Source organism: Lagopus muta, chromosome 2, assembly GCF_023343835.1.
Source record: "Lagopus muta isolate bLagMut1 chromosome 2, bLagMut1 primary, whole genome shotgun sequence".
Classification (NCBI taxonomy): domain Eukaryota; kingdom Metazoa; phylum Chordata; class Aves; order Galliformes; family Phasianidae; genus Lagopus; species Lagopus muta.
This window is the reverse complement of record NC_064434.1, coordinates 105,183,308-105,209,800: the sequence shown is the minus strand read 5'-3', so window position 1 is coordinate 105,209,800 and position 26,493 is coordinate 105,183,308. Positions and strand designations below refer to the sequence as shown.

General features: G+C 56.8%; 1 protein-coding gene across 2 annotated transcripts; it reads left to right on the top strand.

Moving 5' to 3' along the window:
• Positions 1–107: 107 nt before the first annotated feature.
• On the top strand, positions 108–25,116 carry PTK7 (protein tyrosine kinase 7 (inactive)). Of its 2 annotated transcripts, none has more exons than XM_048935479.1 (20): positions 108–196; positions 13,966–14,259; positions 14,918–15,020; positions 15,475–15,665; positions 15,791–15,938; positions 16,964–17,094; positions 17,301–17,567; positions 17,759–17,892; positions 18,178–18,313; positions 18,427–18,546; positions 18,802–18,951; positions 19,218–19,368; positions 19,657–19,784; positions 19,918–20,121; positions 22,825–22,980; positions 23,151–23,383; positions 23,665–23,745; positions 23,826–23,977; positions 24,058–24,236; positions 24,402–25,116. In XM_048935479.1, exons 1-20 carry the CDS (start codon positions 166–168, stop codon positions 24,560–24,562), a joined length of 3,150 nt encoding a protein of 1,049 aa, XP_048791436.1. In that variant the 5' UTR covers positions 108–165; the 3' UTR covers positions 24,563–25,116. The 2 variants fall into 2 exon arrangements, with proteins under 2 accessions (XP_048791436.1, XP_048791437.1); XM_048935480.1 differs by lacking the exon at positions 108–196 and adding an exon at positions 2,273–11,635.
• The last annotated feature ends 1,377 nt before the right edge of the window (positions 25,117–26,493 follow it).

Sequence of the window (26,493 nt, the reverse complement as noted above, 5' to 3'; positions counted from 1 at the left end):
TCCGGCAGACCCGACGGAGGGCGGCGCTCCCCACCCTCCCCGGCCCCGCCCGGTTTCCGCCTGCCGGCCCTCCCCCGGAAGCCCCTCCTGGCGGCGGCGGCGGGCGGGGCGGCGGCGGCGGCATGGCCCGGGCGCGGGGTGCGCTGTGAGCGGCGCGGGGCGAGGATGGCGGCGGTGCGGGCGCTGCTGCTGCTCGGTGAGTACGGGCGCGGCGCTCCGACAGCCCGGGATTCGGCTCCGCGCGGCGCTGCGGGGGCTGCGCGCCCCGCCCTGGGAGCCCCGCGCTGGGGGGTGGGCGGTGGGCAGCGCCGCGTCCGGGGGCGCCTCGCTTGTTGCCGGGCCGCGCTCTGCCCGCAGCGGGTGGCACCGCGGCCCGCAGGATGTGCGCGGCTCCGCACGGCTCCGCACGGCTCTGCGGTCGGAGCAGCTATTCGCTGAGTCGACGCTTCTGGAGAGGCAGAAAATCCCGAACGGGAGATGTCCTTCTGCGGGGGCCTCCAGCTCCTAAAGGAGAGAACCTCCGAGAAGAGGAGCGACCGGATGAGATCCGGCGTTAAGGCGCTTGGGCGGCTCTGCTCGCTGAGCCCGGGCTGCCATCTGCCTCCCGGCGCTCCCGCCGCCGTGGGGATGCTGCGGCTGCCGCGCTGTGCCGGTCCCCGCGTGTCCCCGTCTGTCCCCTTGGCGCTGGGCGCACGGCCCGGATCTCGGTCCCCCGCGGCCACCGAGCGGAGGAAGGGAGAGGGGAGAGGCAGCGGGCGGCCGGGCGCTTCACAAAGACGCGAGGGCGGTGAGGCCCGGCTGCGGGTATCTGCCGGGGGAACCTGACACTGGTATTTTTCTTTCCTTCCTTGCCATTCATCTGCTGGTCAAGCCGCGGAGATCAAAGCCGTCCTCCGGCAATTACACGTGGGCCTAAGTCAATAGCCGGACCCACACCTCTCTCGGTGAATAAACACTCCTTCCTCTCTGAGCGTTTCCAAGCGCAGCCCTCAGAGCTGGAATGCGAACTATTCCGCGGAGCAGCGGGTGTTTCCACAGCCCTCCAGGTCCGGCGGCTCGGAACAACCGCGCATTTAGCAGCGGGCGCGGGTACAAACGTGCCCTTTGTGAGCGCAGGGAAACGCTCCCCTCCTCGGGTCGGGACCTCGGGGAGCGGGGAGCATCTCCCGTCTGCGGGGAGTTGCGATCGGGGGCTGCGAAAGCGGTCGGCAGCGAGTTGGTTTGGGGGCACCGGGGTGGTCCGCTGCCACGTCCCGTTCCGTGCCCGCGGGATGTTTGGGGGCCGTCCGATTGCCGCTCGGTAATTCCGTGCTCCCGCTCAGGAAGCAGATGTTATCTGGTGCCGTGGGGCTGCAGCGCGGCGCGCCTCGTGCCCCGGCGTGCCCGGGGAGCGGTCCTGCAGCCGGGCTGCGAGGATCGGGGATCCGTGGGAGAGCCGGTGGGTGGCAGGTGAGGCTGCTGCGGGGCGGCAGGCGCTCCGTGCGGCCGCTGTCGACGTCTGGAGGTGTCCCCTGTGAGCCCGCAGCAGTGCGGGCATGCGGTGTGTGTGGGTCAGGGCGCTGGCCGTGGGTGGACACGATGATCTTAGTGGTCTTTTCTAACCTCAGTGATTTTGTGATTCGGATTGTGCTGTCCAGAGGTTTGTCCCACGCTCCCCTTCAGCACGGGATGGGGATGAGCCATTGCTGCCCCACAGGTCACAGCAGGGACTCCATTTTGGGCCGTGCCTTTGTTTGGGGAAGCGTTCGGCAGCAAGTGCCATTGCCGTGTCTCTACCTGTGCTTCCTTCCCATCTGTGCATCCCCTGCCGAGGAGCCGTGGAAGATCCACAAGCCAAACACAAGTGCTCTTTGTTTCAAAGCATCAATTTGCGTTGGCAGCCAGGTCTGCAGCGCATGTGCTTTTCATTCACTTCTGCTCCGGCTCTGTTCCTCACTCTGAGTGCCAGCATTTTTTTAATTTTTTATTTTATTATTTGATACAAAAATGTTTTTCCTGAGCTTAAAAGGCTGAGCCGTGCAGTACTTCTAGTCTCAGTGTAAGCCTTGCCATTTCTTGGAGACACAATCCTTGCCTACACGTGGAAGAGACAGCTCTCCTGTCCTATGAGAGGTGACCGATGTGTGCTGTCCCAGCAGCAGAGAGGGAATGGGAGCTCAGAGCAGCTTGCAGCTTCCAAGATCCGAGGCGGTGGACTACCACTGGCCTCCCTTCGTGTCAAGCAAAGCCCTGGTTGAACAGAGCAGGCTTCTGCTGAGTTTTGGGTGCTTGTGGGCTGGGGTGTGCTCTGCTGGGCCTCTGAGTGCCTTCATTGAACCCATTATGTCAGGTGGTGGAGACTTTCGTGAGGCCAGGACAGGTTATGGCAGCCTTTGTGTCCTGCAGGGAAACTGGTATGGGCAGACTCCTGTCTGGGAGACCAGGTGGCACAGCAGCTTTTGGCTGTGTGAACCCTCCAGCTCTGGTGAGCAAGATGGTGTGGGCTGGGAAAAGCAGCAGCACTCCTGGGGCTGGTGATGGGACTGGGAGCTCCTTCAAGACGAGGGACGTGGTTTAGTGGGCACGGTGGTGATGTGTTGGCAATCAGAATAGATGACCTTAGAGATCTTTTTCAACTGTAATGATTCTATGACTCTGTGGCACGGCTGGGATTTAAGCGACCTCCTTTCAGCTTCCATCCTAGAGGACAGGAATGCTGCTGGGTGCAGTTCAAGCCAGCCTGTATAGTGCCAGTGTCACAGCAGTCCCTCCAGCTCTGTACCCAGCACCCAAGGTGTGATCGGCGCCATGGAGAGCCCAAGCCTCCTCCTGGCTGCAGAAGGCAGGGCCAGTGTGCCAGTGGGCAGCTCAGGCTGGGCTGTTCTCTCTGTCAAACACCGTGCTGGCACGAAATAGGCACAGTGTTGCTTAAGACCTCAGATAAACACTTTCCTCATTAGGATGGCTTGTTGGCTTCTTCAAGAGCACAAAGAAAGCCTTTGATTCCAAAACATACAGCGACTTTCCAAATGGTTAAAGGCAGGACATGCTGTGGCTTGCAAGTGCCTTTGTTGCTCTCCGTGCGGCGTGCTTTGGTGTGTGTCCCTGCAGCCCCAGGGAGGTCCGTTGCCTGCTCTGTGGCAGCCACCAGCAGTGCCCGTGTCAGTGGGAGGAGAGGTGGTGTTCCTCGTCTTTCCCAGCAGGAACAAGAAGGACAACCAGCTGGCTGGTAGGGCTCCGTGCAGGGCTGCGCGTGCAGCTCTCCCACACCATCCCTGGGAGCAGAGAGAAGTTCGTGCTGCTGAGGAGAGGCTGCAGCTGCCCTGGAGAGGGGCCAGTGTGGATAGTCGTCTCCAGCAGCTGAAGATTCGTGCAGATCATTGCAGACCAAAGAAAACAGAGCTTCCTGCATGTTGCTCATTGTTTTCCTTGGTTCTTCTCCCGCCTTGCTGCCTGTTGTGAGCACTGAAAGCCTGGGAGCATCCTGAGGTGGTGAGTGCTCCGAGAAATGCCAGTCCCCAGGATGAGCCTTGTCCTGTAGCCCCACGATGGCTGGGTGTCATCCAGGCATTTAGAGGGCTCTGTGTCCTCCGGCCAGGTTCAAGCGGATGTTTAGCCAAGTTCCAAGTGAAAGGTTAGCTATGGAGATGACAGATGTGACTTCTCCACTGGGTTAACTACTGAGGGCTCTCCTGTTGCCCGGCTCTGAGCCGTGGTGTCCACTCAGAGCATCTCTTGTGTCTTCTGGGAGCCAAACCACCACTGGTGGGGAATGAGATATCAGAGGTGGGCTGCTGAGATTGCTAGGTGATTGCTGGAAATCACTGAGACCTTTAGGATAGGAGTTCTGGGCCTTTCTGTAATTCGGCACTTTGCATTGGGTGTATCTGCAGCAAACATTCTGCATAGTTATTGATTTGTGAGAGTACTCCAGAAAGTGCTCTGCTTACGTCTTCTTCCCACACGGTGACTTTTCTCCATTTTTAGCAGAGGTAATGTAGCAGTATTTCATAGAGAAACTGCCTTTTAATTAATATTATATGAGCACAGGAAATACTAGCTTCTCTGTCTACTTACCTATTTCTGTGGCTTTTAATATAGGTTCATAATTGGCCCTGATGAAAATAAACACGGATCTGTTCCTTTCTGTTCCCTCTGCCAATGGGGAAAGAGAAGGAGCGAGATGAAGCCTGCAGTCCTGCGGGGTGTGGTGAGAGGCAGGTATGGGGAGGTGTGGGTGATGCTTCATGCCCAGGAGGCAGGCAGAGTGACAAAGAATGGGAATGAGCAGGCAGTGCGTGGCCGTCTGTGTTGATTAGTGTCCCCACAGTGCTTGTGAGCCTGTAGGAACAGGAGAGGCACCGCCGCAGCCGGTGGAGCGAGCCCCTTTCAGGTCTCTCCCCAGTGGCCTTTTGGCAGCTCCGTTTGTCTCCTGTGCTGCTGGGAGCACGGGGCATGTTTTGGCTGCTGGGAAGAGCTGGTGTGTCGTCGGGAGTGCCTTTCCCAGGAGCTTTTCTTGCCTTTGAAGGGAAGAGGAGCAAACAGGTCAAACCTGCATGAAACCAAGTGGAGAAGCAGGATGCTTCAGAGGCTAGCTCACCTCAAGGTGGACCCATGGTACAGCCTGGGCTCCAGCCTGGTTTTGACTCCATCCCTCTACACTCTCCTTTTGAGGCTGGAGGGATGGCTCTGGGTGGGCTCAGAGCCTCAGTATACGCCGTTCACCTACAGGGGTGGCAGAATGGAGGGGGATGCCAAGGTGTTTCCTTGTGCTGGTATCAGTGCAAGTTCTTGTCTGCACCTCCTCCGGGTGAGCCCCTCAGCTGCTGTCCCCTTGCTCTTTTGCTCCTGGGGTGCTTATGCAGCCTAAGTTGAGCCATGTCTACCTTGGGGTCTGCCAGGTAAGGAATCCCTCTGCCTGTCCTGCTCCAGAAAGCAAGTTTAGCAAGGCATCCTCACAGAGTGCATCTGAGGGCCAGTGCAAGTCTGGGCAGTTTTCCTCCCTCTGGTGTGTTAGGTGGCATCATGCACTGAAGTACAGCAGCTCACCCGAGTAGCTTTGGTGCCAAATGTAGCTGTTCTCCAGCAGGCAGGCCTGGGAGGTCTCACTGGCAAGGGTGTAGGTTTGGACAGTGAGCTGCCAGCCTGGCACCATGGCCAACAGCAGCAGCTGCTGTTCTGCGCCTGCATGGTGATGGAATAGCCAGCCTTCCTGGCTGTGTGCTTCCCCTCCTTGTGATGTTTCCCTTGTCCTGGCCTCCTCCTCCTCCTCCCCCCACATCCCTCTCTCATCTCTGCAGCTTGAGCTTCTGTTCTCTGGGCTGGCTGGGGCTCCTGTTTGCTGAAGGGGAGCACCAGGCAGCTCTGTAGAGCTTAGTCTGGTGTTTCCCATCATCTGCTGGAAAAGATGAGGAAGGGAGGAAAGCATGAAGCCCTGGCCAGGGGCTCCCTCCACACACGCAGCACTGTTGTAAAGTCCTTCTTGGCTGGATTTGGGATACAGGAGCCAGAATGAGGGGGTGAAGATACAGCAGTGACAGCTACCATGATGCTAGTGTGACCTGGTAAGTCATGTGTCATGGTTGGGATTGGAAATCTTGAAGATCTTTTCAGGCCTAGATGGTTCTGGTCCTGATTATCATGAGACAAGTTCTTGAGTGGTCACAGAATTGTGGAATATCTGGAGTTGGAATGGACCCAACTCATTTTGCAAACTTTCGTATGAGAGATTAGACGAGGTGTGTGACTTAACAAGAACAGGAGAGCTTCAGGCAGAGGCCACCAGCAGTGAATGAATAAATCAGCAGTCATGATAATCAACAGCAAATACCGAGGTCTGACAAAGAGCTTTCATAAAATCACAGAACATCCCGAGCTGGAAGGGACCCCCGAGGATCACCAAGCCCAACCCCCGGCCCCACACAGCACCCCAGCCCCAGTGTCAGTGGTGTCCCAGCGCTCCCTGAGCTCCGGCATCAGGGCCGTGCCCACTGCCCTGGGCAGCCTGTGCCATGCCCACCGCCCTCTGGGGCACAGCCTTTCCCTCACCCCCCCCTGCCCTCCCCTGACGCAGCTCCATGCCGTTCCCTCAGCCCTGTTGCTGTGCAGACAGCAGAGCTCAGCGCTGCCCTCTGCTCCCTGGGAGAGCTGCAGCTGCCGTCAGGCCTCCCCTCCGCTCCTCTGCTCTGTGTTGAGCAAATGAAGATGATGCAATGCAATTTGGTTGCTGCAGGGTCTCTCCTTGTGCCCTGAGCCATCTCTGGTGCTGGCAGGAGTTTCCTGGCCCTTCATTGTCACCTGAGCTCTCCTGCACCACCCAAGGGGTTTTGCATGGTAATGACTTTTGCATTCTCGAGGGCCCTCATTTAATTTTGGGGAAGCATTTTGTCGTACTTCAAGGCCACAGTGCAGGGAGCACATGGCTCATCCTGACTTTACTTGACATCTGTCTGCTGTGCTTCCTTTAATGGGAGAGAAACAAAACAGCCTTGCTGTGTCAGCCAGAAAGCCTTGCCTTCATAGCATCGTGGAATCACAGAATCATCTGGCTTGGGTAAGACCTTCAAGATGACCAAGTCCAGCTGTCCATCAGACCTACTGCATCCCATTGCTTAACCATGTCTCTTAGTGCCACATCCACACATGTCTTAAACAACTCTAGGGAGGGGGGCTTGCTGCTTCCCTGGGAAGCCTGTTCCAGTGCTTGACCACCCTTTCCATGAAGAAATTCTTAATGATGCCCAACTTAAGCCTCCCCTGGCACAATTTGAGACCGTTTCTTCTCAATACTTGGGGCAGGAGTCTGACATTCTCCTTGCTGCAGCCTCCTTTCAGGCATTTGTAGAGCAGTGACTCCTGTTGTCCTTTTCCTGACCATCCCCAGTTCCCTCAGCTGCTCCCCATCACACTTGTGCTCCAGACCCCTCACAGCCCTGCTGCCCTTCTCTGGACACGCTGCAGCCCTCGGTGTCTTTCTTGCAGTGAGGGCCCAGCACTGAGCACAGCACTCGAGGTGCGGCCAATGCAGAGGGATGCTCACCTTCTAGTCTTATTAGCCATGCTATTTCTGATGCAGGCTTCTTGGCCACCTGGGCATTCTGCTGGCTTCTGTTCAACCCACCCAGACCAGATGTGTCTCCAACCTGCTGCGTGCTGCTGGTAGCACGCGTCAGCCATAAATCAGCGTTCCTGAGGAGGCCAGGGAATTGCTGGAGGGCTCCGAGAGCGCCTGGGAGAGTCAGTTGGCAGCACCAGTGGGTGCAGTGAGCTCAGCGCTGGTGCTGAGTCACACTCAAAGCATGTGTGCTCCTCACTGGGGCTTGGCAGCCCAGCCGACACGAGGTCTGCGCGGGAGCCTTTGGCTGACGGGCCGTTAAGGAGGGTTTAATTGAGCCAGCAGGATTTCCAGCTCCAACCGCCAGGCTTGCGGCCTTCTCATCTTGCTTGCTGCTCTGTCTCGAGGGCTTGGTGGTATTGGCTCTGGCTTCAGCTTGAAGGTCGGGCAGCACCTGATGTACTTCTCTGCGGTGATCCTCTGCATTGCAGGGGCAGTGGGCTCGGAGATCTGTGCCTCGTGGTGCAAGGCTAGCTGGGCTTGGGTGGCTGTGGGCCACCACACAGCCCTGCGTACTGCATCCTTTCCCTGGAGTTGCTCCCACCAGGGATGCCCAGGCATCCTCTTGTGACAGCTGCCAGGAGGATGGGCACAGCCCTGTGTGCAGGGCATGGTTCAGAGCAGTGTCAGCCTGCCTTTCAGATGGCCAGGGAGTTGTTCTGACCGAGGCCAACTGTGCTGGTTCAGCAGCCCAAGCCAGCTGTGGGAGCCGCCGTAGCTGCTGGGATTCCCTGGCTCAGTGTAGCATCCCCACTGCAGGAGCAAGGTGCTGGGCATCCGCCATCAAAACAAGACTGCTAATGAATCCCTTGGCCTTGGAGACCACCTGCCTAGCATGCGGGCTGTCCCACCAGACTGGGAGCAGCCCTGCTCTTTCTGAGAGTGAGGAGGAACCTTCCAGAAAGGCCTCATCACTCCATGGGTTCGGAGTGGTGATCCTGGTGCTGTTCTGGACCTCGCTACCTCCCACCACCCTGTCCTCAGCCATGTTGTTTTGGGTGGCTCTGCTTTTATCCTGCTGCCTGGAGGCCACGCAGGTAAGCTGGTCCTCGTGCAGAGCCTTTCTCTGGGTTGGTACTGGGATGTTCTCCCACAGTGGATGTTTGAGCAGCTCCTGTTCCTGCTTCTGAACTGCGTGGGGTGGACTGTTCCCCTTCCCACGGCCAGCTGCCCCCAGCACAGTGCTGTGAGCACTGCCTCCATGTTCACTCCATGACTGATTTACAGCCCTCGACCCCCCAGTGGCTTTGTTCTGCTTTCGTGCAATAACTGCTCAGAAATTTGGCTGTGCCATTCCTGAGGACGGGCCCTGGAAAGGCAGGGAGAGTTGCTAGCCATGGGGAAGAGAATCCCCGCAGCTCCCAGTCTCTCTGAACAGTGCTGGGGAGGCTAATGGGAATTGCACTACATGTTTATAGGGTTTTTTTCTGCATCTTTTTTTTCTTATTTCTCAAGCTTGATTTGAAGGGTTGAGTGGAATTCTTGGTGGTTGCCCTGTGTGCGGAGGTTGGTGGGGAGAGGTGCTGTGGTCCCCACCACAGAGCAGCTGAGGCTCGATGTTCTACAGGGAGCCAAGATGCTCCCAAACAAGGGCCTGCATCTGCCGTGCATTGCAGGGCTCCTGCTGTGGGCCGTGATGTTCTGTGGTGGCCCGGGTCTGGTGCAAATGCAGTCTTGCATTGTCACACAGGGATGGAGGTGAGGAAGGAGTGATCCAGCTCTGCAGTTTTCATCTGGGACCCAAGCCAAACTGTGGGATGTACTGTGAGATGAGCAGATGCTTCCAGCTGTTACAGGATTGGGATGCCTCTGTGTGTACTTTGAACTTGGGTTGCTTTATCTCTGGATCAGTAAATCCCACTTGGAAGGCTGCATATCTGGGTGCTTTGCGACAGGACTCTTGGAAGAATTTCTGGTCCCTTTTGGTTGCCAGGTGTGTGGCATGGCCAAAGGGACAAAGAGAGAGTGTTTTCCTGCACCCCTCATTGTCTTGGCCTGCCCTTGGAGCTCCTGGTGCTGGAAGCCAGAGCCACTCTAGCACAGCATCTCTTGGAAACGTGGGGTTGGACCCGTCCAGCTGTGCTGGTGACTCACATAGGGATAATCTTTTTCCCAGGCACGAGGCAAGTTTTTCTTTTTACTTTAACTAGAGTGGGACACATTGTGGTTTTAAAAGGCTAACATGATGGGTGCCCAAAGGCGTTCCAGATGTCGAGCTTGCTCAGACCAGACTCGCCATGCTCGGAGCTCCTTGCCTGCATCAAACCATTTCCATCTGGCCTGGCGGGGGAGAGGGGTTTATTGCAACTCGACCCATTTGAGAGGCTTTCTCAACTGGAGCCTCTCGCAGAGAGGAACGTGCTGGCTGGAAATCATTTGGAGATGCAAATCTCTCTGGGTGTTTGGCTTGGCTGCTGTTTCTGCAGTATCTGCTAAGCAGTGGAATAGACTGTGCACGGAGCAGGCGCGCTCTGAGCGGCTGCTTTACGTGGCTGTAGGGACCAACCCACCAGGCAGTGGAGTTGCTTGTGTTATTCAGCTGTAATGATTTTTTTCTTGCCTTGCTGGTGCAAGTGAGTGTGCTGGCTCCGTGGTTGAGACCAGGAGGGGATGAAAAGCTGACCCGTGTGTCGTTCCGTGCCAAAAATCTGCATTTACAGGAGCGTGTTTGTAATGAACTGTGCCAGGAAACACATGGCTTGCTCGAGCCGTGAATGGGAGGTCTGTACGGGGCCCTGCACACACTGAGAGCCTTGCCAGGACAAAGAGCAGATGCTGGCGTGCCGTTCTTGCCTGGTGGCAAGGCACTGCTGGCAGGAAAGAATGGCTGCTGGCTGTTTGGGGTGATGGACCTCCATGGGGGGGGGAGAGAGAAAAGGGTGGTTTTCCATGTCTCGATGGAGATGATTTGATCCTGAGATTGGGGCTGCCCATGCCCGTCCCACATTGGGCTCCCTGGGGCATGGGACTCGAGGGTGAGCCGCTCGGTGCTTTCTGCTGAGGTTGGATGCTCTTTTCCTATGAAGGCTGCCTCTGGGGGGTGCTGCCTTGATGGCTGTGCCACCTGTGTGCCCTGGAGCCAGAAGGGGCAGCTGTACCCCTGGAGGCACCAGGCCCCACACTGCCTGCAGGTGAGGGGAGTGGCGGTCCCCTCTGCTGTGTGCTGCACAGCCTCACTGCCAGCACTGCCAGCGGTCTGAGTGCTGCAGTACAAAAAAGACGTGCCCAGAAGTACCTCCTCTCTGCAGAAAAGTGGTCACTGCAGGGTGCCCAGGTCCTTCTGCAGTGTTTGAGGTCCTCTCTGCCAGGCAGCCGTGCCCTGTGCCACAACTCCCTGCAGGAGCTGGCTGGTTTTGCACCTGGCTCTTTCCATTGCATCCTGGTACCTTTGGTGTTGGTTTTTGTTTTCTTTTTTTGCCCTCTTCAGCTGAGCAGATGTGGAGCTTCCTGCTGATGGGAGAAGATAGTTCCCTTCTGGGTAGGATGCATGCAGTCTGTGTTTTGCTGCCCTGAGTGCTGCAGATGCATTGTAGTTCCTCTCATCCACATACCCAGCGTTAAAGGAGCTGGCTTGCACATGTGGCAGGGCAAAGGCAGGGTGAACTTTGCGGAATTGCTCTGGGAGGTAAGGCTGCAGGATAGCACTGCTGTGGCCTAGCTGCAAGCTGCAGAATCCCCACAGACCTTTCCAAACCAGGAAACCTTACAACCTTTTCCTAATTCCTATTCTCATGCCTTTAGCATGTTCGGTGGCCAGCAGCTTTGGGATTACTCACATCCTTACGTCAGCCGTGGTGTCTCAAGAGCCAGCTAACCTAGGCTTTTGGGGGTCAAAAAGAATAATATGAGTCCTTTCTTTATTCCCTTGTGTCCTCAGCCCAGAGCTTGCCCAGCTCACTGATGCCACGATATGGGTGGCCCCTGGTGGGGAAGGGCATGGATGTCCCAAAGCGACATGCAGCACTGCTGCCCGCTCCCAGCTCTGCTTCCCAGCGTGGCTGTAGGTGAGCTGCAGGCACGGCAGGGATCAGGGCTGTGCAGCAGCTGAGGGCTTTGTGGTCGAGGCTGCATTCCCCAGCGATGTCGTTAGTCAGGGAGACAATGATCTTCTCGGATCACTTCAAGATGCGGCCCGCCAGGCGGAGCAGGGATTGTGCTGCCTGGCCGCCTCGGTTCGTGCAGAGCTGCAGCAGCCAGATGGGCTTGGAGGAGTTTGGGAGGAAGGTGTAGGGGCCAAGTCTTGGGGACATCCCAAGCCCAAAAGGTGCATTGAGATCCGCTTGGTGGCAATTCAAGCCAGAAATGCAAGTGTTTGCGTGAGGGTGTTTTCATGGGAATTTGCCGTTTGCAACCTTAAAGCGATGAAACTAATTTTGAGCAGGGCAGTATCTCAGTGCATGAAGGTCGCTGTGTTCCTGGATCTGGATCCTTGCTGTGAGAATGCACTCGGAGCTGGCATGTGGTGGAGCCTTCTCTCCTCTTCCCACTGGTGCCTGTCCCTCCCCTTTGTGGGGTCTGGCAATGCCACCAGGGGACCCACAGGTACCAGTGCTGCTTTCCTGCACCATTCACTCAACCTCCGTCAGCTGCCTCACCTGGAAGCTTTCATGGTTCCATTAAATACACCTTGGGTGAAACTGCGCTGGGTGTTTGCAAGCGTGCTGAGTTTAAAACCACATTTATCCAACTGGGCTGAAGCTTTCCTGAAGAGCTCTGTGCAGCCACAGCTAAAATGATTTTAGGCCAGAAACATGTGTTGAGGGTTTCTTCCCCCAGCCGGGGATGGTTTGTGTCACATGCACATGCAGCTCACTGGTGCTTGCCAGCGCGCGCATTTAGAAGAGCTGCTTGGCTGGGCCCAGCCACACTACGAGGGAAGGGCTCTGCTCTGGCTTGGGTTTACTGAGCTGGCTTCCTGTGCACATAGTAGAAGTGGTGTTGCATGAGTATTTTTTCAGGTGGCGATGCTGCCCAGCCTGGATTAGCTTGTGAAGTCGCACGCCGTGGTGGAGACGTCTGATCAGACAGAGCGGAGCCAGTTCTGCCCCCACCCAGGTGCTGCAGGAGCTCTCATCTGCCAACTCGGGCCACTCTGGAGGACTCCAGCAGCTCAGCCCTATGGGACCATTGCTGTGCCACACAGTGATGCTGAGGGCTCTGCTTCCCCTCTCCAAACACTGGGCTCTGCTTCTGTGAATTGAGAGCGTCCAATTCTGGGTTTCTGGTGTCTTCTACTTCCAAATGGCTGTTCCATATCCAGCTGCTACCCATACAATCATTAGGATTGGAGAAGGCGTCCATGGTCAGCTAGTCCAACATGCCCATAACCGTGATGGCTGCTAAACCACATCCCATGTTTCCTTACAGCCCAAATCTCACTCGTTGGGTTCCAGCTTATGCAGCCAGTGTTTCCATGGCACTTTGGATGCCACTGTCAGAACACAGCACAGGTCTCTGGCTCTTACTGCGCTTTGATGCTTACTTATCCCAGTTTACTTTGGCAGGCGCACTCGATGAGGTTGTTCATGGCATGGATCTCACCTGACCTGAGCTGGTTGCGTCCGTTTCTGAGGTTGGAAGACACAAATGCTTCCTCCTATTTCACCAGGGAGCTGGATCCCAGTGCCTCCTAACATCTTATCAGATCTGTGCTTCCCCTGTGGAGCTTATACCGAGCTTTGTCCACATTCCCTGTCCCTCTGCAGAGCTGTCCTCATGCAGAGCTGGGAGCACATCGCTCCGGCCACTTTCTTCCTCTCCTTCGTGAGAGAGCACTTCAAAGATGTTCAACATCTGTCTGGCTTGGCTTCCTTCCTCACAGAGCGCAGTGCTGGGAGCACAGCCCTGCAGCTATCGGCGTGCGCTGAATTGCCCTTTGTCTGCTCGCCTCTCTGCGGCCAGCTGGTAACCAGAGCAGAGCGCCTGCATGGCTGGCTGCGGCCAGGCGGCAGCCGGACAGCGGAACGCTGGTGCTGTCCCCAGCAGCCACACTGAGCGCTGTCTGCAGGTCCCCCAGGCACTGAGGCTTGTTGTTTGGAGGGAGGATGCTTGGGTTTTCCAGCGCCGCAGGAAGCTGCAGCATGGGTTTGCTCGCTCGTGTCTTTTGCTCAATGAGCTCAGGCTTCACAGCTGGGTGGGGCTTGGGGCTAGTGGCCTGTTTCCTCCCTGCAAAGAGATGCTTCCAGCCATCCAGAGCCACCCCGTGGCCGCTATCGGGCCCTGTGGTCAGCCACTGCAATTTCTAGTTTAGATTTCGGCTGGCAAGTGTAGATGCTCTGTGCTGTGCTCCAGCAGCTATGTTCATTCCCAGGGGTGATCCTTGTTCCAGAGCAGTTTTTTGCTAGGTAATATCTGAGTATGTGAGATAGAGTCGTGGTCCCAAGGAGAGAGGGTTTGAGGAAAGCCTGGAAATAGTTCACGTGTTCTGCTCTGGGATGATCTTGCTGCATGGTTAAGGCTTAGGGCATGTCCCAAAGAAGCAGATCAGGAGGGGTGCAAACAAATATCTGAGCTGCCCAAAGATCCAGCTTTTTGGCAGCAGAATCCCTAGTCTGGATGCTGTGAGATGCCTCTGTGTGCAGGCTGGACATGCAGCAGCCACAGCTGGAACCCCATGGACCTGTGCTTGGCTCAAAGCATCCCTCTCCACAGTTGCTGGGAGGTGAGAGCCTTAGAGCACCAAGCCTCTTTGAATGTAGGTGCGAGAGTAGCCACGATTGATGAGCTCTACAGGGGATTGTGCTTTGGAAGATGTTTCTCCTCATGCTGCACTTTCAGCTAGAAACTAGAGACCAGTGTGAGTGGCAGTGCTTCCTCACTGCTCTCTGTGCATCCACGTGCTCTAAGTGTGCCCTCCTTTCTCTGTCCTGCAGCGGTGGGGGCTCAGGCAGCCATCCGTTTTGCCAAGGAGCCGTACTCACAGGACGCCCTGCATGGCCGCAGTGCCATCCTCCGCTGTGAGGTGGAGGAGCCGGCCTACGTGGAATTTGAGTGGCTGCAGAACGGGCTCCCCATCCAGGACACGGAGCAGCGCTTCAAGGAAGGCAGCAACCTCCAGTTTGCTGCTGTCGACCGGCATCGGGATGCTGGGAGCTTCCAGTGCGTGGCGAGGAATGTGCAGACCGGGGAGGAGGCTCGCACAGCCAACGCGTCCTTCAATATCAAGTGTGAGTGTGGGGCAAGGGCACAGTGCTCTCTTGGGAGGGTGTGGGACTGGGAATGCCTGCTGGTGTGTGGGGTGATAGTTGGACAAGGACTGAGGAAGCACAGCATAGGCCAGGTGACTGGGGTGCCAGAAAATGGTCTTCAGTTGTACCAGGGGAGGTTTAGATTGGATATCAGGAAGAATTTCTTCAGGAAAAGGGTGGCCAGATGTTGGAACAGCCTGCCAGGGAGGTGGTGGAGCCCCCATCCCTGGAGGTGTTTAAGAAGTGTGTGTCTGGAGTACTTTGAGACATACTTTGGAAATGTTAGCTTGGTGGTTGGACTTGATCTTAAGGGTCTTTTCCAACCTAAAAGATCCCTCTCCAGCCCACACATCCATCATGCCTTCTAGGCCTTTACATCTTGTGATGTTGCCAGGGCTCTCAGAGATGCTGCCTTCCCCATTTGTACAGATGAAATGGGGATGTTACAGCACCAAGCGCGTCCTGAGCGCTGCAGTTCCTTTCAGAGCCCATCTCATCCCTTAAGGAACAGCTACACAGGGCAGAGAGAGACATTTGCAGGGTGGTGTCCCTTTGCTCCAAGCTGCCTGGTTTTTCCTGCGTTGGCACCCAGCTGGGCTCAAGAACCAGCCGCTTGAAGCTTCCTTTGATCGCGCAGGGATCGAGACGGGCGGCGTGGTGCTGAAGCAGCCGGCCAGCGCAGCTGAGATCCAGCCCTCCTCCACGGTGGTGCTGCGGTGTCACATCGACGGCCACCCGCGGTAAGGGTTGCCTCCCAAGGAGCCCGGCCGGAGGTCCCCCCCGCGCCTTCGCCGCGCGCTCTTCCCCTCTCTCTGTCTCTCTCTCCTCCTCTCTCCTGCGAGGACGCAGTAGAGTCTAGGGAAGGCGAAAAGCAGGATTGAGCCTGCGGCCGAGCACCGGGGGAGAAGGCAAACGGCTTCCTCGGAGCCGCGTAGCGAGGAGCACAGTAAGGACGGGCTGTCACAGCCTGGTCGCTGCGCTGCTTGGTGTGCTGCGGTCACTCTCCGTCGCTTTCCGATCATGTCCCGTCCACTTGGCTGCATGTCTCATAGCTTCGTGTGTGTGTCGGGGCCAGCGGTGGGAGCGGAGAGCCAGGGAAAGGGCCATCTCTGGGCTGTCCCCTCCGCACACCCACTCGCCAGGGAGCCCAGCAGCCGCTCGGCGCCCACTCACCCTCTCGCCCCTGTCTCGCAGCCCCACATGGCAGTGGTTTCGGGACGGTGCTCCGCTCCCCGACGGCCGTGGCACCTATTCTGTCAGCAGCAAGGAGCGGACCCTCACCCTGCGCAGCGCCAGCCCCGATGACAACGGTCTCTACTACTGCTGTGCCCGCAGCGCCGTTGGCTCCGTGTGCAGCCAGGACAACTTCACACTGAATATCATCGGTGAGTCGTGTCCCCAGTGTCCCCAGTGCCCGGGCCGGGGGCTCTGTTTTGGGTTTCCTGAAGCACAGTGTTAAGCTGCGGGCTGCTCTGCTTTTCTTACCCTCTGGTGGTCTCTGTTGCTGCAGATGAGAGCTTCCCCCAGGCAGTGATCGTCCCGCAGGACCTCATCGTGACCAAGAACGAAGAGGCCATGTTTGATTGCCAGTTTGCAGCCGTGCCCCCTCCCACGCAGGAGTGGCTCTTTGAAGACAGCCCCATCACCAACAGATCCAAGTAACAGGGACCCCAGTGATGTGGGCAGGGCTGGGAAGAGTGGGGAGGGGGCACCAGAAATAAATGAGAGAGGCCAAATGCTGGCTAAGCCCAAGGGCAAGTGTTCAACATCAGGCTGGCCACTGGAGTTGGTTTCTCAGCTTGGATGATTTGGGTTTGACATAGCCTTGTTCCTTATGTGGAGCCTTCATCAGCGAAAGACTTACAAAATGCTTTGTTCCTGAAGAAATCTGTGAGGCTGTGAGTCTGAGATGCCTGTGTGTGACGATCCCCAGCACTGGGGATGTCTCCCAGCCACAAATGTTTGTGTATGGTGATTCATGGAGCCAGCGGCCCAGACACCCACTCAAGACAGTTCGCAGAGCCAGGGACACGTTCCAGTACCAGATACCCACAAGTGGTGTTCCCCAGGCTCAGGGATGCCTCCCAGCCTCCAGCATGCACGTGGCAGTTCACTGGGCTGATGGCTGTCTTGCAGCTCCAGCTGCCTGCATGTGGTGACTCCCAAAGCCAGAAACGCTTGTGGGCCCCCAACACCCATGTGTGCTGTGATCCCTGCAGCCTAGGATGTCCTTGCAGAGGTTGCCCATGCATGGTGATCCCCATGCATCTCTCAGCCCAGCCAGGTTGCCTGTAATGGGGATGTTGGGCCAGAGATGTCTCAGAGGGACTGTGCCAGGCAAGCGGTGCCACCTGGGGCCACATGCCCCATGGCCTGGCAGCTCCTGGGCGCCACCTTGTGCCCCTTTTTCCCTTTCCTGGCTGAGCCATCTTTTGGAGCTGGCTCATTTTGGGGTGCATCTTTCTGGAAGCCAGCTCTGCTCCAAGGAAAAGACTTCTCTTAGCACATCTCCTTGATGAAGCCTGCATCTCACTTCCTCCTTCATTCTGCTTCCCTTGCCTTGGTTTGGCACAAAGACCTCCCCATTTGTTCTGTGGGTTGCTGTGGGACATCACGGGGCTTTGGCTCTGCCCCACATCCTGCAGAAACGCCTCCTGAGGTCTGCTTCTCCCCTCGTGCCCAGGACAACTGTGTTTGCCAATGGCTCCCTGCTGATCACCCAGGTGAAGGCCCGCAGCACCGGTGTCTACAAGTGCATTGGCCATGGGCAGAAGGGGAAAGCTCTTGTGCTGAAGGCGACTCTGCGGCTGGCAGGTGAGGTCCTGGTGACGGGGTGGGCAGTGGGTCTCATAGCTGCACTGACCCTCTTGAGCTGTGGGATCACATAGTAACAGGCCAGTAAGCTGGTACATATAGCTTGTGCATGTTTTCCCTTGGCTGGTGGCTCCTGTGGGGACAGCAATGCTGGCGGGATGGCCACACTGCCCTGTTTGAGCCCAGCTGTCTGTTGTTCCTCTCAGAGATCGAAGAGATGGCACCCTTCTCCCCGAAGGTGTTGACGGCGAACCAGGGGCACCGTGTGTCGTGTGCTGCCCCACGGGGTGTACCCACACCCCAGGTCTGGTGGGAGAGAAACCAGGAGCGGGTCCCCACTGCTGGCAGGGTGTACCAAGAGGCAGAGCAGCTCGTTTTCACCAGCATCACCGAGGCAGATGCGGGGACCTATACGTGCCATGCTGCCAACAAGGCTGGGGAGAAGAAACAGGAGCTGAGCATCACCGTGGCTAGTAGGCAGCTTTCTGAGGAGGGCTGGGAGCATTGGAAGGGGCTGAAGGGGTGGTCGGGGAGAGCTGGGGTGGGATGTGGCATTCCTGCATGTTTCATGACTGGTTGCAAACTGCCTATCCTGGCCAAGCTGGTACTGGCTGGATGGAGGGGTGGTGAATAGACCTGTGTGACCCCTCGTTTCCATGCTTAGCGGTACCCAAGTGGGTGGAGATGCCCAAGGACAGCCAGCTGGAGGAGAGCAAACCAGGATACCTGCATTGCCTCAGCAAGGCTTCCCTGAAACCTACAGTCACCTGGTACCGCAATGGCGTCTCCATCTCTGAGGTGAGGTGACAGGGCAAGCCCCCATGGCTGCTTTTCTTTGCACTGTGCTCAGGTCCAGAATGTCTAGTGCTGCTCCTGACTCTACCTCCATCCCCCTGGCACCTGGGGGCTCAGAGGGCTGTCCCTAGCCAGCCTTGTGCTCACGGGATGGTGGTTGGAGAAATGGGTCTGCCCCTGTCTAGGACTTGGTGTTGCCAAGCCCTGCATTGACAGAGTGCCACGGACAGGGTCTGAGCCCAGTGCTGATGACTGTCGTTTCTGCTTCCCTACCCCATCTCTGGGCAGGACTCACGCTTTGAAATCTCAGAGAACGGGACGCTGCGCATCAACAACGTGGAGGTGTATGATGGGACAATGTACAAGTGTGTGAGCAGCACGCCGGCGGGCAGCATCGAGGGATACGCACGGGTGCACGTGCTAGGTGTGCTGGCAAGCACTTGGTGTCCATTCCATGCAGGGAGCTCTCTTGCCTGCAGGAGAACCTTTGGTGCCTCCCGTGGCCAGGGCACCTAACGGCACCTCTGTCTCTTGCAGAGAAGTTAAAGTTCACCCCTCCACCCCAGCCGCTGCAGTGCATGGAGTTCAACAAGGAGGTTACGGTGTCCTGCTCAGCCACTGGCCGGGAAAAACCCACCATCCAGTGGACTAAAACAGGTGAAGGGGACTTAGATGGGATCTGTCTGTCTTTTATATGGATACCAGGAGCTTCTCAGAATGGTTGAGATGGGAAGGCACCTCTGGAGGCTGTTTGCTCCAACTGCTCAAGCACTGCCACCTAGAACTGCTCGCCCAGGACCATGTCCATATGGCTTCTGAACTTGTGTTGGCCCACTTCAGATGGGGGGAAGCTGCTGTGTGGCACAGTGTATCACCTGTGGCTGCTACATCCCTCTTCTTGCCGTCCTGCAGATGGGAGTAGCCTGCCATCCCATGTCAGCCACAGAGCTGGCATCTTGTCCTTCCACAAGGTGAGCAGGAGCGACTCAGGAAACTACACGTGCATTGCCTCCAACAACCCACAGGGTGAGATCCGTGCCACTGTGCAGCTGGTGGTGGCAGGTGAGGGTTCTTCAGCAAGCTTTCCTTTCCTGTTCTGTTGGGGCTCCTGGGTGGCACTTGGGTAGGTGGCATGTCCTTCCAAGGGAGGAGATGTCTGGCCTGACCCCAAGCTCTGCCCCATGCTGCTTGAGTATCTGGTTTGCCAATGTGTTGAGTACAACCCTAGAGGGCACGTGCCATGCTGCTGTGCTGGTCCTGCCCTCTTGCTTGTGCTCAGTGTCGCTCCCAGGAGCTGACAGCCTCCATGTCGGCCTCTCTGCCTCCAGTTTATGTCACCTTCAAGCTGGAACCAGAGCCTACAACTGTGTACCAGGGGCACACAGCCATGTTCCAGTGCCAGGCAGAGGGGGACCCCGTGCCACATATCCAGTGGAAAGGGAAAGACAAGATTTTGGATCCCAGCAAGCTTCTGCCCAGGTACACAGCCTCCATTCCATCCTGTGCCAGGATTCAGCTGTCCCAACTGGGACAGGATTCAGCCCTTGTCCCTAGCTAGAAGGGCACACAGTCAGTTGTCTCCATATCCGGGGGCCTGGGCTCTCTTAGCTTCAGCTCGTTGATTGTTCTTGGGCACTGCATGGCACGGGATGCACAGCTGGTACAGCAGGGATATGAGGCAGTGCTGTCCTGGGGATACGAGGCTGCAGGTGCCCCAAGCCTGCCTGTGCCCTCTCATGTGTGCAAAGGGCTCTGTGTGGTTGGCAGGATTCAGATCATGCCCAATGGCTCCCTGGTCATTTACGATGTCACCACCGAGGACTCTGGAAAATACACCTGTATTGCCGGCAACAGCTGCAACATCAAGCACCGCGAGGCCTTCCTCTATGTTGTAGGTGAGGGAGGTACCCCGTGCTGGGACGTGGCCTCCTGCCATCGCGGGCCCCACTGCTTCCCTCAGCACATTCTCGAGGAGGGTTTGGGAAATCCCTTTGTGCCCTGATGGCTTTGGTGCTCTCTGTCCCACAGACAAGCCGGCAGCAGAAGAAGATGAGGGACTCGGCAGCCACACGCCCTACAAAATGATCCAGACCATCGGGCTGTCGGTGGGAGCAGCTGTCGCCTACATTATTATTGTGCTGGGGCTGATGTTCTACTGCAAGAAGCGGAGGAAAGCCAAGAGGCTGAAGAAGCACCCGGAGGGCGAGGAGCCCGAGATGGAGTGTCTGAACGGTGAGGCCATCACCCTCGATGGTGGGAGCTTCCCTGGCAGCCCCATAGCACTGAGGTGGAGCGGAGGAGGGTGAGCAGGGAGCTCCTGGGGCACAAGGGGCTGCTGCTCACCCTTAGGGTCTCAGGCTGTTGGTTTTGGCTGTGGCTGGTGGCAGGAAGCTTCTGCCAGGTGAGAAATAGGCCAGGAAAAGGTGTTCTTCTGTAAACCTGAACCCAAGATACCTCTGCAGCATCATTTTCGCTTCCAAAAGCTGCTTTAGTTCTTCCTTGGGCATCAGGTTTGTTCTTATGTCAGTGATCCCAGGGAGGACTTCTGAGTGATGGGGAGTGGTCAAGTTTGCTTCCTATGTAGTTCCCTGGACCTCTTCCTGCACCAGTTCTCCAGCATGCCGCCTCGGCCTGATTTCTGGCAGTTGCTGTGAGGTCCTGGCAAAATATCACAAAGGCGTTTGTCAGCTGTTTTCCCTCTCGTATGGATTCTTTGAAGTTGGAACCAAACCTCCAGAAGAGAAGTCTGGCTGTGGAACCTTCTGAGAGCCAGGATGCTCCTCTGCAGTTCTGTGCTCTAGTGCTGTCCCCTCTGCGAGCTCTTCACATAGACAACTTGCAGACAGCCCATGTACCAGCAGACTCTGGCCATCATCCTCTTCCTTGGAGAGGATTTGTTTGAATCCTTTCTCTTGTTTCCTATTTTGCTTTGTATTTTTCTCATTTAATTCTAATCTGCCTTTATTATATTTTTCTTTCTATGCCAGTAGGCTTTGCCTTTTCTTATTCCCTTCCTAATGTGTCGTAATGTGGAACTAGGTTAACTCTCAGAGAGTTGTGTCCTCAGTAGTTGTAGCTCTTGCTCAGCTGCACAGATGTCTGCACTCCTCTCTGGCACTTCCATAGCCTCCCTTGGAGAAGTGGTTTGTGTTTTCCTTCCGATGGAATGACCCCCAACATCACTTGTGCTGTGGTCCCCGGTTAGCGAGGTGACCTGAAGTATCTCAGCTACACCTGGTGATAGGAGTTCCCTGCCTGGATACCAGCTGGCTTTGCCAGTGCCAGACAGATCGAACCTTCCTGTGGATTTGAGGTGGCCACAGATTTGCTTTCCATGGATTTTCTGTAAATCGATGTATTCCTAACAAGTCGGTCATCTTTTGAGGTCACATCCCTCATGGATGTGGCATGTGCATCCTCTGCTCCTCCTCAGTGTCCCTCCATCTGACTGTGCTGCTTTTTTGGGTGAATATGGAGGGTATTTGGGAGGTTAACCGCCCTGGAATCTGATGGGAGTATTGAATTTCCACATTGGCACACGCTGATTTCTCCAGGAGGTGCTCACATGGTGCAGGCAGGTGGGCAAAGCAGGGCTTTGTGCTTGGTTCCCCTTTAATACTTCTGGATGCCCAAATGAAACTTCATCCCTCGTGGTCCCTTTGTTATCACCTGTCTCGTCAGAGCTCTGTGAAAGATGGGGATGTCTGCTCAAAAGCACTGCCACCCACTGGCGCTGTCTCTCAGCAGCAGAGTCCTTGCTCTGCAGCCTTTGGTATTTTCTTGGCACGGTTGCAGTGGTCTTGTATCATCCTCTTGGCTTCGGGCTTCTAGTCTTGAGACACCATCAGTCACTGCCGCAGACAGCAGAGGCTCAAACAGCCTGTAAGTGCTGTGCTGCTGGCAATTAGCATAGAAGCAGGGTGAGCGCAAGTAGTACGGAGCTTTGATTTATTGGGCAGATGGTGTTTTTTTTGCTGTGGCCTTCTGCAAGCACTGCTCCAGCCTGTGGGCGAGGACAGTGTGTCAGTGGCCACAGCTCTGAAGTTAGCACATCTCAGTCTTCATGGCACCAGCCTGCCCATGGCAAAGCCAGCTACGACCAGGTGTTTTCTTGTTGCTTGCCACTAGGCAAGCTGAGATGGAGTGCGCTCAGCAGTGCACGGTGATGCTGCACGTGTGTCACCTTAGCTCAGTGCTGTGCTCTGCACTTTACATTCAGCTCATAAAAGTTTTGCTTCCTAGTGCTTGGTCTGATCCAAGCAGTACGTGCACAAAAAGGCACCGTTTGCTTTCTGCACCACATTCTCTTCGCTACAAACAGAGATCTCTCTGCTTTCTTATGCCAGTAAAGATTTGTGCTGCTCACTCACTTCTCTTTGTGCCAGGGAAGTTTCTAGTGGGCTTCCTAATCATAAAGTCTTCTGGTATTAATTGTAAGGACAGCACTCTTTAGTGCTGCTTTAATCCAGGTGGTAAAAGAAAGTCCAAGCTGCCCCGGTGTGGCGGGTTCCAGGATACAAGGAGGTAAGCATCACAGGAGCAGAGGGTCAGGTCAGATGGACCCAAGGGTTTCTTGGATGTTAGCATGGGCAGGGCCCACTCCACCTCATGTCTGATGTGCTCTGGTTGTGCAGACTTCTATCCACAGGCAGTTGTGATGTAGCCACCCCTGGGGGATGTCAGTGTGGTGTGGGACAGACAAGGCCAGATGGGGCTAGTTGGCTCTGGGACCAAAGCCATTGCTCAGCATCTGATTTCAGGGCTGGCAGAGGTGGGGCCAGACGTGAGCCCACAGGGAGCAGCTGTGGGGAGGGCACTCTGTGGGGCTAGGCAGCAGGCTAGGGTGCTTGAGGTGTCCAGAAGGGGCTGGTGCCCAGTGTGATGTTGCCAGCACAGCGTGGCAGGATGCTGAAGCCATGTGTACATCCCTTGCAGGCGGTACTTTGCTGCAGAATGGGCAGACGACAGCGGAGATCCAGGAGGAGGTGGCCTTGACCAACCTGGGCAGCAGCTCTGGGGCCAGCAAGCGGCACAGTGCCGCTGACAAGATGCACTTCCCCCGTTCCAACCTGCAGACAATCACTACCTTGGGTATGCTGGGTCACCCTGTCCTGCTTCTCAACAAGAAACTCCTGGTCTAACCTCCAGTGTGTGTGTGCCAGCCAGGAAACTCAGTGCACTGGGGCACAGAAGGTCCTGCTGCTGCCAGGCTACCTGTCCTAATGCATGCTGTATCCCTCTGTGCTGCTCTGCACTTCCAGGTAGGGGGGAATTCGGTGAAGTCTTCCTGGCCAAGGCAAAAGGTGCAGAGGATGGCGAGGGCGAAACGCTGGTGCTGGTGAAGAGCCTGCAGACAAGGGATGAGCAGCTGCAGCTGGACTTCAGGCGCGAGGCAGAGATGTTTGGCAAGCTGAACCATGCCAACGTGGTGCGACTGCTGGGGCTGTGCCGTGAGGCTGAGCCGCACTACATGGTCCTGGAGTACGTGGACTTGGTAAGGGTCCTGCCAGCAGCTCCTGAGCCTGATGTGGATCGTTGTCAGGGGAGACTAGGGCTGGTGGGATAGAAAGCCCTTTGGAGCATGGATGACCTTCTGGAAGCACGGGCCTGCTTGCCATGACCTTAGCCCTTAGGGAGATACTAGCTTGCCCTACAGGGACCAGGAGGGCCATGGCCCATGAAACAAGACTCCCTGTGAGCTCACCATGTCTAGACATTATGGGGACCAATGAGCGTTGGTAGAGCATTGCCTCTGAGCTTTCGTCTATCTCCTAGGGGGACCTGAAGCAGTTCCTGAGAATCTCCAAGAGCAAGGATGAGTCCCTGAAGCCTCAGCCCCTCAGCACCAAGCACAAGGTGAGCGTGTGGCTTTGAAAGCACCACAGCACTGGGGCTGCTGGGGAGGGCTGCCGGTGCCAACGTCTTGCTGGGGCCAGGTGTCTCTCTGCACGCAGGTGGCCCTGGGGATGGAGCACCTCTCCAACGGCAGGTTCGTGCACCGGGACTTGGCGGCCAGGAACTGCCTGGTGAGCGCCCAGAGGCAGGTCAAGGTCTCAGCCCTGAGTCTCAGCAAGGATGTGTACAACAGGTCAGCTGGGATCCTGGCGGGGGGCGGGGATACAGCATGGTGCCCATCTCACTCACCACCTGCAACTGTCCTCCCGGCAGCGAGTACTACCACTTCCGCCAGGCCTGGATCCCGCTGCGCTGGATGCCGCCCGAAGCTGTGCTGGAGGATGAGTTCTCCACCAAGTCAGACGTGTGGTCCTTCGGGGTGCTCATGTGGGAGGTGTTCACGCAGGGGGAGATGCCATACGCCCCGCTGGCGGATGATGAGGTCCTAGCAGGTATGCGGTGCGCCTCGTGTGTTCTGCCCTCAGTCCTTTTCTTGGGGCCAGCCAGGCCGTGTGGTGGGCACGGGGCTGAAGGTCCGCGTGGTGGATGCTCCTCGCTCCCCATAGAGGGGATCGTGCCTCCTCCCAACATCCCCTTGGCTTTTGCTTCTTTGCCAGGTCTGCAGTCAGGAAAGACGAAGCTCCCGCAGCCCGAGGGCTGCCCTTCACGCCTCGCCAAGCTGATGCAGCGCTGCTGGGCGCCCAGCCCCAAGGACCGACCCTCCTTCAGCGAGCTCGCAGCCGCCCTCGGGGACAGCCCGGCTGACAGCAAAGCCTGAGCACCTTGCTGGGGAAGGATGCGGCGGGGCGGGCAGGGGCTCTGCGGCTGCCCCCAGCGCTCCCGCAGCCTTCGCTGAGCCTGACCCCAACACACGGCACCAGCGGCTGCTGGACTCAAAGCACAAGCCAGTGTACTCCCCTCACACACCCCTCTCCTCCATGGGTCCAAAAAGCCCGTGGGCTGCTGGCACCGGGCTCGCCCTCCCCGCTCGCCACGTGCATATCTGTCCGTCCGTCTGTGCTAGGCATGCCTGCGGGCATGGGCCCGCCATCAGGAACCCAAAGTGCCTGGCATATGAAGGAGACGCTCCACCACCTTTCCCCACATCCCTTCCCCGTGCCTTTTTTTGTACGACTCCTGGGGGCAGCGCTCTCCTCCTCCTCCCCCCTCCCCGGCACGCTGCCTCCTCCCCACCATAGTATTTCTGTTACTGGAACGCAGCCTAGAGTGGGTTAGTTTGTTTGCTTGAGCGGAGGGTACCGCAGCCAAGAATGGTTGGGTTTTGTTGGGTTTATATGTGCTGCTCTCAATAAAGAAGGCTTTTTTTTTTTTTTTTTTTTTTTCCTTCCTCTCTTTTTTCGGTGTCTTTGGTGGCATTGCTGTCACTGCCTGCTTCATCTTTCTTCCTGGGGTCAGGAACCCAGGTCTGCAGGAGATTCCTGCCATTACATCTTGTGCATCTCTTGGCAAGGAGAAGCCCTGTGCTGGGGCAGTCCCTGCAGCATGACAAATGTGTCCCCTGTGCGTGGCAGTGAGGGTTTGGGACAGTCGCAGAGAAGCTGTGAGCTCTCCAACACTAGAGATGCTCAGCCCTGGACTGGATGGGCCCTGAGCAACCTGCTTGAAGTTGGCTATGCTTTGACCATCAATGCTCCATTGTGTGGGATCCCCTGTTGGCGGGGGAAGGCTCAATGCAGAGCATGAGAAGGGTTCACTTCTGGAAATTTGCTAGAGTCGCGTAGGTTGTAAAAGACCTTCACAATCATCACGTCCAACCATCAAGCTGACCTATCGCATCCCACTGCACACCAAAGCCCATGGGGAGCTGAGATGTGGCTGCAGCCAGCTGAGGGACTCTGGCAGTCAGCACCCTGACCCCTTGCCTCCACAGCTCCTCCAAATGGCCTGAATGCAGCTGCTGGCACTGAGTGCAACAGCAGGAGCCGCTGTGGCTGGAGGGCTCAGGATGTGCCCTCGGTTTCCCCTTGGAGTCCTCTCCAGTGGATCGTAGCAGAGCCTGTATGTCAGATCCAGTAAGCACCCCTTTGGTGTGCATCCTGCCTTGCTGCCCTTGTTTAAGACACGAGCAGTTGGAGCTATGGGAAGCAGTGTCAGGATAGGGTGCTCAGCCTCACCCCGATAGATGGCGAGGGCTCCAGTGCCTGCCCACCACGTGCGTATGGGAAGGCACCAGAGCTAGGACAAACTCCAGACCCAGAGGGTGCAGAAAGACTGGGGGCTGGGGCTGTGTATTTTTGGGAGTGATGTCATGAAAAAGCTCTGTATCCTCGGGGACAAGGCAGATGTTGGCCAAACTAATTGGAAACAGCGGGCTGAACAAATAGGGCCCTAGCTAAATGCAGCACAGGGGAGCGGGCTGTTGGAGCATCCCACTCCAGCCCCTGCTGGAGCAGAGGACTTGGACAGCTGACAGGGATGGGGTCCCATTGCCCAAACCCAAGTGGAAGGAATGTAGAGCCTTGGGAAAGGAAGACAGCCTGCTATACCCACGGCTGGAGAGAAGCATGGCTGGCTGCATTACAGCAAGGGGCCACCTAGCAACCCCAGCCCCAAGCATGTATGGCACAGAACGAGGTGCAGGCAGCAGGCACCCCTTGTCCCAGCTGCCAAATGCCTGCAGCATAAGGATCTCCAGGGCCCTGCGTCTCCACATGTCCTTGAGAGCTGTTGTTGCTGTAATGTTCCCCA